General features: G+C 34.8%; 1 protein-coding gene across 3 annotated transcripts in view; it reads left to right on the forward strand.

Annotated features, from left to right (window-relative positions):
• The window catches only part of LOC126975617 (UTP--glucose-1-phosphate uridylyltransferase), a 36,108-nt gene that overhangs the window by 15,868 nt on the left and 3,891 nt on the right, over nt 1-16,349 (forward strand). For all 3 annotated transcript variants that reach the window (XM_050823600.1, XM_050823601.1, XM_050823602.1), the window contains 3 exons: nt 13,384-13,570; nt 14,358-14,590; nt 15,631-15,836. In XM_050823600.1, the coding sequence (XP_050679557.1) occupies nt 13,384-13,570; nt 14,358-14,590; nt 15,631-15,836 (626 nt within the window). The remainder of the gene's footprint in view (nt 1-13,383; nt 13,571-14,357; nt 14,591-15,630; nt 15,837-16,349) is intronic.

Genomic DNA, 16,349 nt, shown 5'->3' on the forward strand with positions numbered 1-16,349 from the left:
TTATTCAATTAGGTTTAACTATGCGCTTTTGTAGTTTCGGGAAAGGTAGAGCTCTTGAATAGAACATACAAGAATCTGAACGGCCACTGTTTTCAATCAATAGAGTATTTTACTATGGATGTTTCATACAAAATGGTTGAAACAGGCACCAAAACAAGCCGGTAAACGTGTAAATACATAGGCCCACGCATACACTTACACAAATACAAGCCGATCGGCCGCCATTATGAGATTTGCCATCGTCTGTGACAGTTCATTTTGCGTCGCAATTAAAGTGTAAAAACAATAATATAAAAGTATTTGTGGATATATGATTATTTAAGGGAGAAATAATTGTGTATATGGTATCCCCCGTAACCGCACACACACTAGCATAAAGGTGCTTCACTTGCTAATATCACGGCGCGGAGTCCTTCTTTTTTTGCTAGTCCGTGGGTTGAAATAGTATTATGATTTATTACAATAGCTTAGTGTAGCGCCGCGCAGCACCGCGCTAATGCGTTTCGACCTTAAAGGAGGATGGCGAGAATGTACACACATAATTTAAAAATTAATGAAGCATCGTACAAGTATTAGTTTATATTAATTATAAACATAAGTTTATTCGATGTTTATATAAAAAATATTGAGGTGCTAAGATATGGGAGTCAAAAGAAATAAATTATTAAAATATAAGTCATCTTGCACTAACGGAACGTTTCGCGCAATTGACATCTACATTATTTTGACATGACAGTCCTTGTCATTATTTAAAATTATCAATATTGTTGATATCATAAATTTGCGCGGCGGCCATCTTGGATTTCAAAAATGATCCCAAATTCGTTCTCTGCACCCTCGAGAACCTTGGATACGATATTCATATTGTTGAAATCATAATTTTGCGCACGGCCATCTTGGTTTAAAAAAAATTGGCGCGTAACCGAAAACTGTGACGAATGGCTATTTCTCTCATTCGTCGATAAAGAAGTAACTCTTCAAAAACATACCGACGTATTGAAAACCTCCTCCTTTTTTGAAGTCGGATAAAAAGAGTGGCCGTTAATTTTCTCACGAGCTCAATTTTTTCCGAACATAATATGGTAAATTAAATAATTTAAAAGAAATATTTATAGTAACTATTCAAAGCGCTTAGTTTAAGCCTAATTGAATTAAAAATATTTGACTTTGACTTTGTATACTTATAACATCATGTGGCATCGTACATTATAGGACTCCTATCAATATCTACCAATAAACACAAAAAACTATCCCAGCGGAGGAACTCGGGGTATATAGTACATTCATAGCTGGCAACATATTTTTTTAATGGCGTCTGTTTTATTTACAAAATATTTTGCTGTTTTGACGAATGTATCAGCTTAAATTAAAAGTTGTGAAATAGTATTTAGGTGTGAAATGTGATTTTCTTATCTTTATTTTTATTTTGAGATGCGTTGTGACACCCTTTCACTGCACAGTAAGTAATTTTTAAATTAAATTTCGCGCGCTGTTTGTCATGGAAGTTGACAGAATAACACTGACGCGGCGGGAAACGTATGTGGTCATAAACGTCCATATTGAAAGTGCTTCAATTCGCTTAGGCCTACTAACGTTCTAAGCGTTATTATTCTATGTATATAAAGGCGACAGTTAATAGGCATAGACATAAGATACAGATTATTGATTAAACAATAGATATCGTTTAATAATTTTAGGTTATATTTTACTTTTAGGTATATTGTTACCGGTGGGAGGCTCCTTTGCACAGAAAGCCGGCTAGATTATGGGTATCACAACGGCGTCTATTTCTGCCGTGAAGCAGTAATGTGTAAACATTACTGCTGAGATTACTGGTCAAATGAGACTTAACATCTTATGTGTCAAGGTGACGAGCGCAATTGTGAACTTCTCGTATCAATATGTAGTATGTTTTCTACTAGGAAAATATTTTTTTGTGTTATCTGACATGTTCGAAATAGTGAGTTTATGCAAAGAGAGTATCTAAGTTAAGGGTACTCTATTAGTGGTATAGGTTATAAAGTACCTACACCAAGAAGAGTACAATATTTTATAAAAACTTGGTACGATTGACAACCCTACTGTAGATAGTCCAGTATTAAATCCATGCTAATAAGTTGAGAGCGTGAAGTTGAATTTAAATATAATTAAGATTGCACTAGGCTGTATATGATATGTCATTACGCTAAAGATATCGCATTGGTTCGGTCCGATATGACGTAACACTAAATAATTCTTATCAACGAAATAATATTTTGTGATAATTCTCCAACCGTCCGCGCAGTTTGTAATAAATTTATTCTAAAATGACACAAGAAAACAGCATTATTCATTGGGTAAGTTAATTGTCGAGGAAATATTTACAATTAAATTTAATAATACCATTGTGATCCAATGTTAAATTAAGATTTAGTAAAATTATTGTAATTGAGGAAATTTTTCAAGAACGTAGCATTAATTGGTACGAATATTGCATTGTGTTGAAGAGACAGCTACCATTTCTGGAATAAATACTGGCTTCTCCGCAAAATTATTACTATTTTATATAAACTCATTAGTAATTTGATCGATGCCCCTTCATTGTTACATAAAATAACTAGATAATTTATATGTCTAGATTACGGACGAGTAAAAAAAGATGGACTCCGCGCCGTGATATTAGCAAGTGAAGCACCTTTATGCTAGTGTGTGTGCGGTTACGGGGGATACCATTTACCCAATTTTTTTTCCCTTAAATAATCATATATGGCCACAAATACTTATATAGTATCGTTTTTACACGTTTTCACAACGCGCGACGGCATTTTTAAAATATTTTATTGAGACGCATACTGATCTGACGATGACAATTCTCATAAGGGCCGCCAATCGTAGTATATATATTGTGTGCGTGGGGCTATGTATTTACACGTTAATCGGCTTGTTTTGGTGCTACACTGTTATGTAAGGTGACACGGAGTCCTAATTTTTATTTTAATGTCAAAAGTTATTTAAAAAAAAAATTTCGTGTGGACGTCCCTTAACATTTAGGGGGATGAAAAATAGATGTTGTCCGATTCTCAGACCTACCCAATATGCACTCAAAATTTCATGAGAATCAGTCAAGCCGTTTCGGAGGAGTTCAATGTTTAACACCATGGCACGAGAATTTTATATATTAAAATATATATATTTATATATTAAAATATATATATTTATATATTAAAATATTTCTATAAATAAATAACTGTTTGTTTCTTATACAATAAAAATAAAATTATACATGCTGTATTACTTATAAATAATATGCAAATTAATTATTGTAAGGTAACATCGCTAACTTCTGCATAATTCGATATAGAATGCATTATCTTATACACATTTAAATGATTCATTATATATATATATATATATACCGGTATTTGTGTTATATTTTGTGTATTATGGAATCGTCTAACGATTGGAATAAAATTATAAGGGGTTTTGTTAATGCATAATATAATTTTTTTTACCAGTGGGAGGCTCCTTTGCACAGGATGCCGGCTAGATTATGGGTACCACAACGGCGCCTATTTCTGTAATTCACGTAATTGTAGTGCCCCTCAGAAGTTTTAGGCTTTTCGAGAATCCTGAGCGTCTTTGCATGGGCAGGGCCTTTCAGTTACCATCAGCTGAACGTCCTGCTCGTCTCGTCCCTTTTTTCATTAAAAAAAAGAGTCTGTTCAGATCAACTCTTGAGATGAACTCTGTGTCCGTAATGTTGATTTCTTTAACGTATTTTGATATGAATTTAATACCCATTCCTACTCGGTGGTACCTAATTGATACATACATTGATTTTTTTTCTTTGATTACAACCAATGTAACTGGTAAATAACGTTTATATTATTTCACTAGCTGACCCGGCAAACATTGTTTTGCCATATAAAGTATAATTCACGCGATAGTTTTATAAATAATAAAATATTGCCTAAGTATATTATAGCCTGTACATCATTTTGTTCTATTGTCAATAGTTTTTGCAGCGCACGCAAAAATAGGTTTTCGATTTTACACCTTGTGTTACAAAATAGCAATTTTATTACGGATCCCTAATTTTGAAAAAAAAAAAAAAAAAAACAAATAGCCTATAGCCTTCCTCGATAAATGGACTACCCAACACTGAAAGAATCATTCAAATCGGACCAGTAGTACCAGAGATTAGCGCGTTCAAACAAACACTGCAGCTTTATAATATTAGTATAGATTGTCATAGTGTCATGACGACCCTTTTTGTCGTACTTTTTAACTTATACGACATTAAAAAGGCATAAAAGACATTTATTTTCTCAAAATTGATTCCTTTAGAATTCTTTTGATGTAATGTCTAACATACTAGATACTAGAGAAACGATAAGAAACTCTCCCAGCATTCTTGCTGCATTGCATTAGATCCGGCCGTCAATTGTTTCATGTGTAAAGGTTCTTCTAAATGGTCAATATATTCATTGTAATGAGCGCAAATGATGAAATGTCACATCACATTAAAAAATAATAATATTGACACAATTTTACACAAATTATCTTCCACCAAATTATGCATAGCCTGTGCTATGGGTTGCAAGACATTATATACGATATATTATATACGATATATTTACTTAAACATACATAAATACATGATATTAATATCCATGAGTCGGAAACAACATCCATATTCACCATATAAATGTTTACACGTACCGGGATTCGAACCCGGGACGAAATATCGATGTTAAAATATTTTTTTCGTTTTACCGATTTGAGAAATTATCAAGAGAGAGAAGAAGAAGAAAGAATAAAACATTTAGAGCTGAATACAATAACCTAACATTTATCTATAGATAATTATAATAAAATTGTAATAAAGTAAAAACTGTACGTTGAATATATTTAAAAAAAAAAAAAACTTGTGTGTCCGAATCCAATAAAGTTCATTATAGAATTTGAGTCTGTTTGTCGGTTTGTCTGTCATGTTTCAACTCTCGTACGCTCTGTTAGTTTATACAATAGTATATTGAAAGTCTATGGTTAAAAGGAGTGACATAATTTCAATTCATCAATGTGGAACTTGTCTGGGTTGTGTAATAACTAAGGAATTCAATAATTATAATATTTATTATTAATGTATTCATTACAGAAAACTTATTATAATTTTTAATTAAAATATGGCATGGCAAAAAATTAAAAAGCCCGCCCAAAAAACTGTCAACTTTATTAACACAATTGGCTAAAGAACATGTTTCCTGAGCTAGTTGTATATTTAAAAAAAAAAACGGTTAGAGTCGTAACTTTCGTACAAGATATAATAATGATAAGATAGTTATTTGTGCAACTGTTGTATAATAGGGGGTATTAAAACACCTTCGATTTGTATGATAATAGTATCACATGAGTGTTTTAATACCTAATTATCAACAGTTGCATACAAGACTATATACGACCATAATATTATGAATCCTCTAAAAGATTCTGAAACAGTTAGCTTACTGCTAATATTAAAACAGCTAGTCCTAGTAACCACAATATCATCCAAAGGAGTGTATTATGAAAACGAATGATATAATGTTGTACTGAATTTATTACAAACTCGTTTGGATGATGTAATGGTTATTAGGACATTGGGTGTTTTAATGTTGGCAATAAGCTGTTTTAGAATCACATATAAATAATATTACCAGTGGGAGGATTCTTTGCACAGAATGCCCTGCCTTTTTGGCGCCCAAGAAGAAGAAATAGTGGTCAAGCATCACAGTGGTTCCGTCTGAAGAACATGATTGTGAATAAATTACTCTGTTATATAATACTCTGACTAATCGAGCCCCAACTAGTTCTTAGTACAGAAGTCCTAATTAGTTATGCCTTTTAATGAAATAGCTACTTTAACGTTTATCAATAAGATTCATTTTGAATCGTACTTGTAATCGTAGTGTTGGATTCGTAACATATTGTTAAATTGGTTAACATATATTACGACCTAATCGTACTTACATATTGGGGTAACTACTGAGATGACATTTCACTTACTTTGCCTAATTCGGTACCTCGTCGATAATATTTCCGTTTATGATCTTCATCTAAAACAGTGGTTCAAAATCTATTCTTCGCCATGGACCACTTCGATTTTTTTATTGTTAGCAGGGACCACGATGTACAAGAAAAATAAACTGAATCAATCCGAAAATAAACTTTAATCAAAATTTGAATTTTTAAATTGCATTGCATTTGCATTGTATTCTTAAGGCATCCAGGAAGAGTCTTCGAAGCTAACGCCTGACGGTGGACGATACAATGCGTTGTTATTTCCTTAGGATTCTTCTGTTTTACTAACGTTGCCGGACTAGAGCGTGATCCCAACATTGCTGGCCAGAGCGCCATCCGTACAGAAACCAACGAGTTTCTCCCAGCTAATGTTATGTCTGAAAATATTCCGATATCGTGTTCATGACGTCGATACCTTTTGAAGTTGTTTCCAGTTCTCGCGAAATAAATAATTCTTCACAATGCTGCGTGCACGTATTGGAATTGGTGCCAACCACCGCGTACCATATTCTGACTCCTGCTGACCACTGGTTAGGAACCACTGATGTAATAGTAGATTGTTAACCGAGGGTGGAAAGAATCAATTACCGAGGTATTTAGACTCCCTAGCGCAGCGAGGGTAGCTTTAGTCCGAGTAGGAATTGATTCTTTTACCCGTGTTAAACACTCTTAGTACTTTTCATTTCGAATATGAGGAAAACAAAACTAGTTGTTTATCAAAATTATTTATTGATAATATATAATAATATATAATAGTACCTATTTAAAATTAATTTTCAAATTAGAACAATTTTTGTCGACTTTGTAAATTTTAAATATGGAACTCACCGCGTAATTGTTGCGGCTTATTCCGCTCAAAGAAGTTTGCGCTAAGTTCACACTGGCTGTTTAGAAAGTCAAATGGCCGCAGCATTTTTTTAAATAGTTTTTTTTTTACATAAAATTCTTCACAGCTGACAGCAGTTCTATTTTTAAAGTTCATTCCGGCCCTTAGGTGGGAAGTAATTTGTATGAGTTTTGACGAAGCAGCATTTTCCACCCAATAATCAGATCCAAACAACATTACTTTCCGAGTGTGAGAAATGAAAAACATTTATATGCTTCTGCATATATAATCGTGCTTTTATTTTCCGTTCTATCGCACTTTGTGTAGTGAATAGTTTTGTTAACTTGTCAATTTTACCACGAATAGTTGTTTCTCATAAATAATTATTTACATAGTGATTACTATGTAGGTAATATTTTAATACCTTGTAACGATTGTTATGCTAATAACATACCTTACCTCCACGATCAAGTAATTCTGAATATATGCATGTTCTTATAATATATAACTACTTCATAATCATACCAGTGCAAAAACTAATTTTAACAAACTGAAGGGCATTTATTCAGTTGTGTTCCGGTTAGAAATGTGTGGGTGTCGATATATTTCGTCGATGTAGAATAATCCAAAAGATATAAAATTAATTACTTAGATTTAAAATTGGAAGTAATTCCAGAAAAACGTTCGAAACCACAATCATGTCGAAATTGAGTTAAGAACACAAAACTGGTCACGTGATTCAAATTAACGGACTGACAAAAAATGGCAGCCCTACTGTCACTCTTTAAATGACATCATGACTTAGTAGCCCAAACCACATGTATGGAATACACTAATATGTATTAAACTTTAAACACCAATTCCTTAAAATGTGATGTTTGTGGCTTGGTACGTTTTTCAGAATCTATGTCCAATTAAACCTTACAGCCTTAATGTAAGGATCACTTATTTTAAAGAAAGCTATCTAAATAAGACGAGAAAAGTTTTCATAATAATGAGTTGTATTATGTACAATTTGTCTCGTTGAATTTACGCTCTTAATTACATACTAAAATATTTGAAATTTTCTATGATAAATATTCACTATACTAAGTTCATACAGACTACAACATATAAACTAAGATGCAGTCTTCTGTAGGTGACCTGTACAGCTGATGGTTTACATCAAAAGTACAGAACAGGTGCAGTATAAAAAAAAACATTTATCGTTTCACCGCTTTTCGACAACACTTCCCTTATATCCTGGCCTAGTATCGGAATACTGGGTCTCGAAATCTCGAGCGATCGCCAATTCCGTGACCATCTGGAGGGCAAAGGCGAATTGGCTTCGAAGAAGCTGGGCGTCATGAATAGAGCACGGCAATACTTCAAGCCGGCCCACATTCTAGATTTCCACAAAGCGCAGGTCCGGCCACACATGAAGTTTTGCTGACATCTCCGGTCTGTGCGCACCCCTGTGCAACAGAACATCTTGAATTGTCGGGCACCCAGTGCTCTGTGAACGGCTGGATCACTTGGCGTTTCGAATTCATTGTGTGTCTTCTACCGTATTTATCACGGAGAGTGTTCCGAAGAGCTGTTTAACCTGATTCCTGCTGCCGAATTCCACATTCGCACGACATGCCACATGTTAGGATATCATCCCCAACAACTGGATCTGTGGCGGTCCTCCACAGTGTGGTTTACAAGGATCTTTCTTACACATACTATAAAGCTGTGGAATGAGCTTCCTTGTGCGGTGTTTCCGGGACGTTATGACATGGGTACCTCCTTTAAAGCCGGCAACGCTCCTGCGATTCCTCTGGTGTTGCAAGAGAATGTGGGCAGCGGTGATCACAAAACACCAGTTGACCCGTACAATGCTGATCCCATTAGGAGTTCCTCAAGGACCGCTATTAGGTCCACTATTCTTATATATTTATAAATGATATTTGTTCATGCTTTAGTAATTCAAAAATATTACAATATGCTGACGATATGAAGATAATTTCTCCTATCAGATCACTTGAACACTCTCGTATGATCTCGATAAAATTGAACATTATTGTTTAGATAATATATTCGATTTAAATGTGACCAAATAAATTCATAAACTAGAAAATCTAATCCCATCGCATTCGATTATAAAATATATAAAAAAAAACATTTCTAGAAACAATAAACTCAATTCGCTGATTAGGAATTATGTTTGATACTAAACTAAGTAACATTAACTCTATCATAAATGAGCATTTAAATCCGTATGTTTTATTATGGCAATAAAAATACTTTACCGTACCCATGATAGAAGTCACCTAGAATTTACATTAAAAAATTGATTCGTTACAAAACCAGTTTCTGCGTCATTTCAATTCAAAATATTTTTATTATTAATAAGTTGATTATATAATAAGAAAAACACAAAAATAATAATTATATTATCCTACTAATATCTTCCCTTTCTTGGCGTTGCAGCCTTGCAGAATGGGATGTCGCTATGCCAACTTCGTCGATGGATGGTGACCGTAATCGAATCGTAGCAGACGCCTCTGTTTATGACTTGATTATTCTCATATTAAACATTTTATTGAGATAAAATATTTAGTTGCGACTGCAACGGCCAACTACTAGTATGATAATAAAAGGCTTTAAGGCGCGAACTGACTGGGATTGTTAACGCTACAACCAACCCTACAATATTTGTGTTGATCATATGGCAAAGCTGCAAATGGGCATTTATTTTACAGATTTTCTTTTGTTTATTCAAAATTTACATATTAAATTGAAAAATTGTTCCGTTTTAAGTTTTAGAAAAGTACTAATTCTATTAAATTCTTTAAAAATAGAATGTTGTTATCGCTGAAAATTTGGAGATTTTTGACTCCAAAGTTTATTTTTGGGAAACAACTTCCAAATTTTTTATTGGATATTTCAAATTATATATAAATATTCTATTCGGTTAAAAAATTTCTTTAGATCCTTCTTTGTGCACTGTATTTTTGCGTCGGAATATTTTCATTGCGTTATGTTGTAATCGACTCCCTAAGAAACCAATTTTTGTGGATATTGAGGTATGACCGCGCCTTAATATTGAAATCTAGAGTTCAGACGTATGGACATGCAAAAAATAAGTTGAAGCGAAAAATGTTTTAAGATTTCAAACTTTATTGGAAGCGATTTTCCTTGCTTCGTTTTTGTTAAACGTAAGTTCAGACGATTTTGCATTCGACAGACTGAATACGCTGCATGTGAACGCGCCATAACTAAAGTCTACATGATGCAATATAATGATTAGTTGTGATGACTGTGCTATTTACAATCTCATAACTATTTATCAGTGTGTGTTAGTTTACTCAAGAACAACTTTTATATACAATTTTAAGTGGATGGCATTATAACTCGTATGCAGTGTTATTATACTTATTATAGTCAGCATGTTAAATACTGGAAATTATTTTTTATTAGGGAGTAGATAAAGATCGTCTGTGGCAGAAAGACAAAAGCCGTTGCCTCTAAATTTTTCGACGCTCTTATAGTGATGGAAAATATTGTAAGCTAAAGTCATCTGTGATGAACCTGGCACAGGACTTAACCTAAGGCCTCATTTACGGAAAGCAGTGTGTATGATCGCACGCGTAAACACAAACTTATACAAATTAACGATGTTGTTCATAGAGATGCGAGACGAAGCGTGTGGTGAAGCACACGGCGAGCTCAAACAAACCAACAAGTTTTAGGTTTGCGAGAGATGCGAGGGCACTTCTAATATTAAATCACTTTTTAACATAGAATATTCTTTTTAAAATCGGTCATATCATTGTGACGGTGACTACGTCGAGTGATGCGCGAGTTCCAAATAAGACTAGCAGAAGGTTCCGCCGCGTGCATCGCTTCATCAAGAATTGCCGCTACGTGCGTCACGCGTCGCCGCGATAAACTCAAAAACATAAATCATAAAACGTGAGAGCCTAAATAGACATGATATCCGAATCGGTGGTTCGAATGGTCGGCACCCTAACGGGTCACACATCACTGAACAAAAACACCTACTTACTTATCGGCGTAAAGGACAGTCCTAGGTGCAGGGGCTCTCTAGCCGAGGATGAAACGGTCACGGCCGGGAATGTGCTGGGGTAGCCAACCAACAGGCAAAAACATTAATAAATACAAGGTCGCTCCAGGAAGTCTGCGAACACCCCAGAAGTGTTCAGAACTTCTGGAAGGAGCTGGTCTTGTTGGAATGACTGGCCAACACTGCACGAAAAATGTACCCAACTGAGCGGTATAATTGCAGAACTTGTTTCTGATGATGTGTCGATGCCATCCGCCTCGACGTCAAAAACGCTCTATTGCAAGCAAACGCGTATAAATTCGCTTCAGCGTTTACACGCGAAATTGGCGTACTCTACTGTCGAGTTGCGCAATATAAACCTAAGGGGCCTTACAAATAAAATTAGCATAAAGTTATAACTAAGCATAAACCAAGAATATGTAAAATGTTTACAAATAGACATTTTGATTGCGAATGGTTTGTTCGGACGTATAACGTTTCCCGCGTTTATTTGCAAGGAAGTCTGTCATTTGGAAAACTTCAGAATTATCATTGTATTGTTTTGTCAAAGATATTGTAAACATTTTCTTTGTATATCATCAGTTATAACTTTATACCAAGTTTATTTGTAAGGCCGAAGGAGTTTTTGTGTTTCTAATTAGTGGATATATTTATTTATACAACTTTATATTTCGACGTTAAATGATGGATGTTATGACGGGACAAGCTAATGTTGATTGATTGATGATTGATTCATATTTTAAAGTTTACCAAGAGTAGGAAATATAAATAAAAACAAATTAAAGCAAAAACTTCACACGGATGAGAATACTGTACAAATCATAGACTATTAACACTACTAATGGATTTCTTTGGTTACTTATCTATCATGTTCCGTGAAATATTCCGACAAAAGCTGTGTGACATTCAAAAGTGCTTGTCATGGCTTCATTAAAATACATGTTTGAATTTTCAATCAATGCGCTACTGAACCAATTTGTAATATTTATCTTATTAAGATATTTCATCAATTTTTTTATGACAATAAGGGACGAGGCCACCAGGACGTTCAGCTGATGTTTATTGCCGCCCCGCCCATTACAATGCAGTGCCGCTCAGGATTCTTGAAAAACCCAAAAATTCTGGGCGTGTTAAGTCTAATTTGAGCAGTAATTTTACTAGCTAAATTGATATCTAAATCTACCACCCATTCATAAAGATATTTCCAGACCTGTAATGTTTTAAAAATTCACTTGGCTGGTTTGTGACCTTTGTATCTGTGTGTTAAGCCTGAAGGCGAGGGCTCCATTCCTAAGCCGATTCATGAGGCAAAGACTGCCTCATCTAAGACAATTTACAGGAACAAACATTTCATTTAAATTATCTAAATCTACAAATACATATGGCACCAGAGCAAACAACTACGTCATTCCTCTATACTTAAACGAGACTCCCTTAGAGATTCAAAAATTATATATAAATAAAAATAAATATAAGTAATCGTTAAAAAAGTACTTTTTACAAAATCCTTCATTAATGTAATTTTATCTGCGGTAAGCTAAGTAGACAACTAATTTGTAATTACTAACATTTAGTTGATAATTATATTTTATTTTGCATTTTATTGATTTCTATACTACTTTGTTTAAAATAACATCTTGTAATAACTGTATTAATTGAAAATAATTGTTCTTTTCTTTTTAAATATTATGTTATTTAAGTTTTAAGCGGCTTCACACACAGATAAGCTTCTTAAGTTTAAGTGTGTGTTATTATATTGTAAGCTATAACTATATTGTATTTTATATAAATATTATAAAAAAAAAACTCAAAGCGAATATTATTAAAGAGAGTCATTTATGCTGTAGCATTGGCGTGCATTGGTTTTCTAGTAAGGGAGGCACTGTGGATCTAACTAGTCGTAGTTGAGGAATATAAAAAGATTGTTTACGTAACTAGGTATTTAGTATCTAGCGTAAGGGAAAATTTTATGAGTGGGTGTTCAATAGAAGTTTGGTTATAAAATAACGGAACCAAATTAAACTAAATTAACTTTAACCCCCTTATTCATAATGGTCCGCTAACTTTAAACAGCCGCTTAGGAGTATTTTTTCTCATTCTGACTTAGGTCAATAGAAGAAGACAGAGTGAGAATTAGCAATGCTTTAAGTTAGCAGACTATTATGAATACCCTTGTTACCCCCTGGTAACACTAGTGCTATATTTGTTTAGGTTCATAACGATGTTAGGCACTACCTAATTGCCTATATGATATGCACGCCCCTGTAACCTTTCTACATAAACGTTTGGAAATAAGTTTTATAATTTTTATTAATTTTCATAATTTTATATAATAAAATAAAACTTAATTAATTTTCATAATTGAATAATAAAGTTACATAATTAAAATTTATGGGCTATTGATGTAAGCTAAACTACATCATGCCTCAAAATTTGCTTGTAAGAGTAACATTGCAATTATTTCCAGATACGCAGTCACCAACGCACTCCCTCGGGGTCCAGAGACTTCAAGGAGGCGACCAAGCGGGATGCCCTTGCCCGACTCGAGGTGGAGTTGGAGCGACTCGTGGGGACTTTGCCGGAGAACAAGCGACCCCATGTCGAGAAGGAGCTGAAGGGGTTCAAGAATTTGTTCAGCAGATTCTTGGCCGAACGTAAGTATAATGTCATGTGGAGAAAATAATAGTCTCCCTGATCCTGTACTGATGCAAGATTCGCACACACTCGCACGGAATGCTATATAAGAATTAAGGGATTGCTTGGAACTAATTCTAGAGGGCTTCTGCCACTGTTCAGGCATTATCCATAAATAAATTTAAATGTTTTACTAAAAAATGGCTCTGTCGTAAATACTACAAGTCCACAGCTGAATATCTAAGTGACCCGACAGCGCAAGAAAAGGATGCTGGTTGAGTTTCTTACGCCGCTTCTTCTCTCAGAGCGCCATTTGTTTTCGAAGCGGTTGTAGTATCTAGTAAATTAGAAATGACATCAAAAAGAATTCCAAAGGAATCAATTATGAGAAAATGCCTTTTATGCCTTTTTAATATCTTCCCTTTCTTGGCGTGAGTGCGTGCAGAATGGGATGTCGCTATGCAAACTTAATAGCTGACAGGCTTGCCCTGCATGTTTTAGTGTGACAACTCTCTCCGGTATCCCTACTTAACCATTTTATTGAGATAAATCCTTTAGTTGCGAATGCAACGGGCACTACTAGTATATATATAACTCGTGCCAATAAAGAAACGATTCTAAAATGACGGTGAAACAGATGGGACTGACAACGAGCGAAAGCGAATCATTATTGATCGCCATTTTAGAATAGTTTCTTTATTGGCACGACTTATACCAGTGTGCTTCTTAGGACGCTTACTAATGGATACTTTTTCGCCTGAAAATATGTGTTGTATGCTTTTACATTACTGATGGTGTTTTCAACAGAGGGCCCGTCAGTGTCATGGGACAAAATCCAGAAACTACCAGAAGGTGCAGTGATAGATTACTCCACGCTTACAACTCCGACCACAGATAATATACATCACATGCTGGATAAGCTAGTTGTGGTCAAACTAAACGGTGGTCTTGGCACCTCCATGGGCTGCAAGGGACCTAAGTCTGTGATCCAAGTGAGGAATGACCTCACCTTCCTCGACTTGACTGTGCAGCAAATAGAGGTTGGTTACCATATTTTATCGAATCGAAAACCATATTATACTAGGATGCCGCAGTCGCTCGTCGCACCGCATCGCTGCGGCGTTTATTTAAGCGAAGCGAGGTAAACTAAGTCTGTGTACAAAAACAAAACAAAATTTGATCAATCGGCTCATTTTTTAAATAAATATAAATAGCGCGTGCTAATTTAGAATAATCTGTAAATCATGTTTGTTTTTAATTATAATAATTGAATCAAGTCGAAATTCAAAATTCTGTGTCGACAATAACCTAGAAAATTTCGAAAGCTTTTCTATGATTTAAAAATTTTTAAAATCGGTCCAGAAATGGACGAGAAACAATTTAACAGAGGAGTTTGGAGTCACCCGGTGGGAGCTCCGCTGAGCTTCGCTCAATAAATCTCATTTTGTTATAAATGATTTTTGGGATGGGATTCTTATGGATGGGGTGACGGGAAAGAGGCTCACGTGATGAAAAGTGGTAAGGCAACCGCCCATGAACATACATATCCGTAACCAGAGGTGAAGAGATGTGATGCCGGCCTATAAGTTGGGATTATGATCTTAACTTGAAAGCCCATAAGTAGTAGAAATTTCTCGCAAAATGCGCGGGTGGAATTTTGCATTTTGATGAAATCCCCGGTGGTGGAATTCGGCTGCTATTATTAACCCAATCACCGACCGTCGACCGGCACAAGACAGTATTTTTACACATTTTTACATATAGACATATCACATCGTATAAAAATAAAGCCGAAATATGGAACATGCCAGAAATTACACCATAAAAGCTTCGACTGCTAAATCTATACATTGCCGCATTTACTCCAGTTGTTTAAAATATTATTGGTCAATAAGTAGCAATGTAAAAACATTTATTCAGTTCAGATTTGATTCGGACAGTGACAGTTGACACACGACTTAGGAGAAAAGTCTGCTTACATATTGTCTTTACGCACACTTTTGCCGTTCCGCTATCAGACTGTGAATGATAAGTCCTTATATGTGTATAGAATGTCATTGTTTATAACATATTATTTCAGCATCTGAACAAAACTTACAAATGCAACGTTCCGCTGGTGCTGATGAACTCCTTCAACACGGATGAGGACACTCAGAAGGTGATTCGCAAGTACAAGGGTCTGAAGCTGGACATCCACACCTTCAATCAGTCCTGCCACCCCCGCATCAACCGAGAATCGCTGCTACCCGTCACCAAGTCCGGAGACGTGCACTCAGATATCGAAGCGTAAGTTATATTTCATCTTTTACATCCTTCAGAATTGTAAATAATAAGTTACTAGAATTATTATATGTGCTACTTCCTTGCGGGAGAATTGTGGCATATTTTTAGTTACATACATTAATTTCATTACTATATACCCTTGCAACGCTGCGGATACTGTGTGGACTTGTGTAACAGTGATGTCCAAAATAACGACAATACGAAATAATTAAGAATCTCATATAAAACATTATCGTTACATTAACATTCTCCACCAGGTGTAAGTCTTAAAAGTCTCGTCACTTTTCTCGTTATAAAGTTCGAACGGTCGATGAACTCCACACATCACGATGGTATTTGAAACTATGGCGTGCTATAAAGTTCATACAGACGTTTTCAAATAATAATAATAATAATAAAATATTTTATTTGCAGCTAAAACAACACAAAAAAATAAAACAATTCTTAATTTAAATTAAATTTGAAATTAAACAATAAAACACACCATACTTATTAAAAGACTAGGAACGTTAGCCG

Source organism: Leptidea sinapis, chromosome 36 (assembly GCF_905404315.1).
Source record: "Leptidea sinapis chromosome 36, ilLepSina1.1, whole genome shotgun sequence".
NCBI lineage: Eukaryota > Metazoa > Arthropoda > Insecta > Lepidoptera > Pieridae > Leptidea > Leptidea sinapis.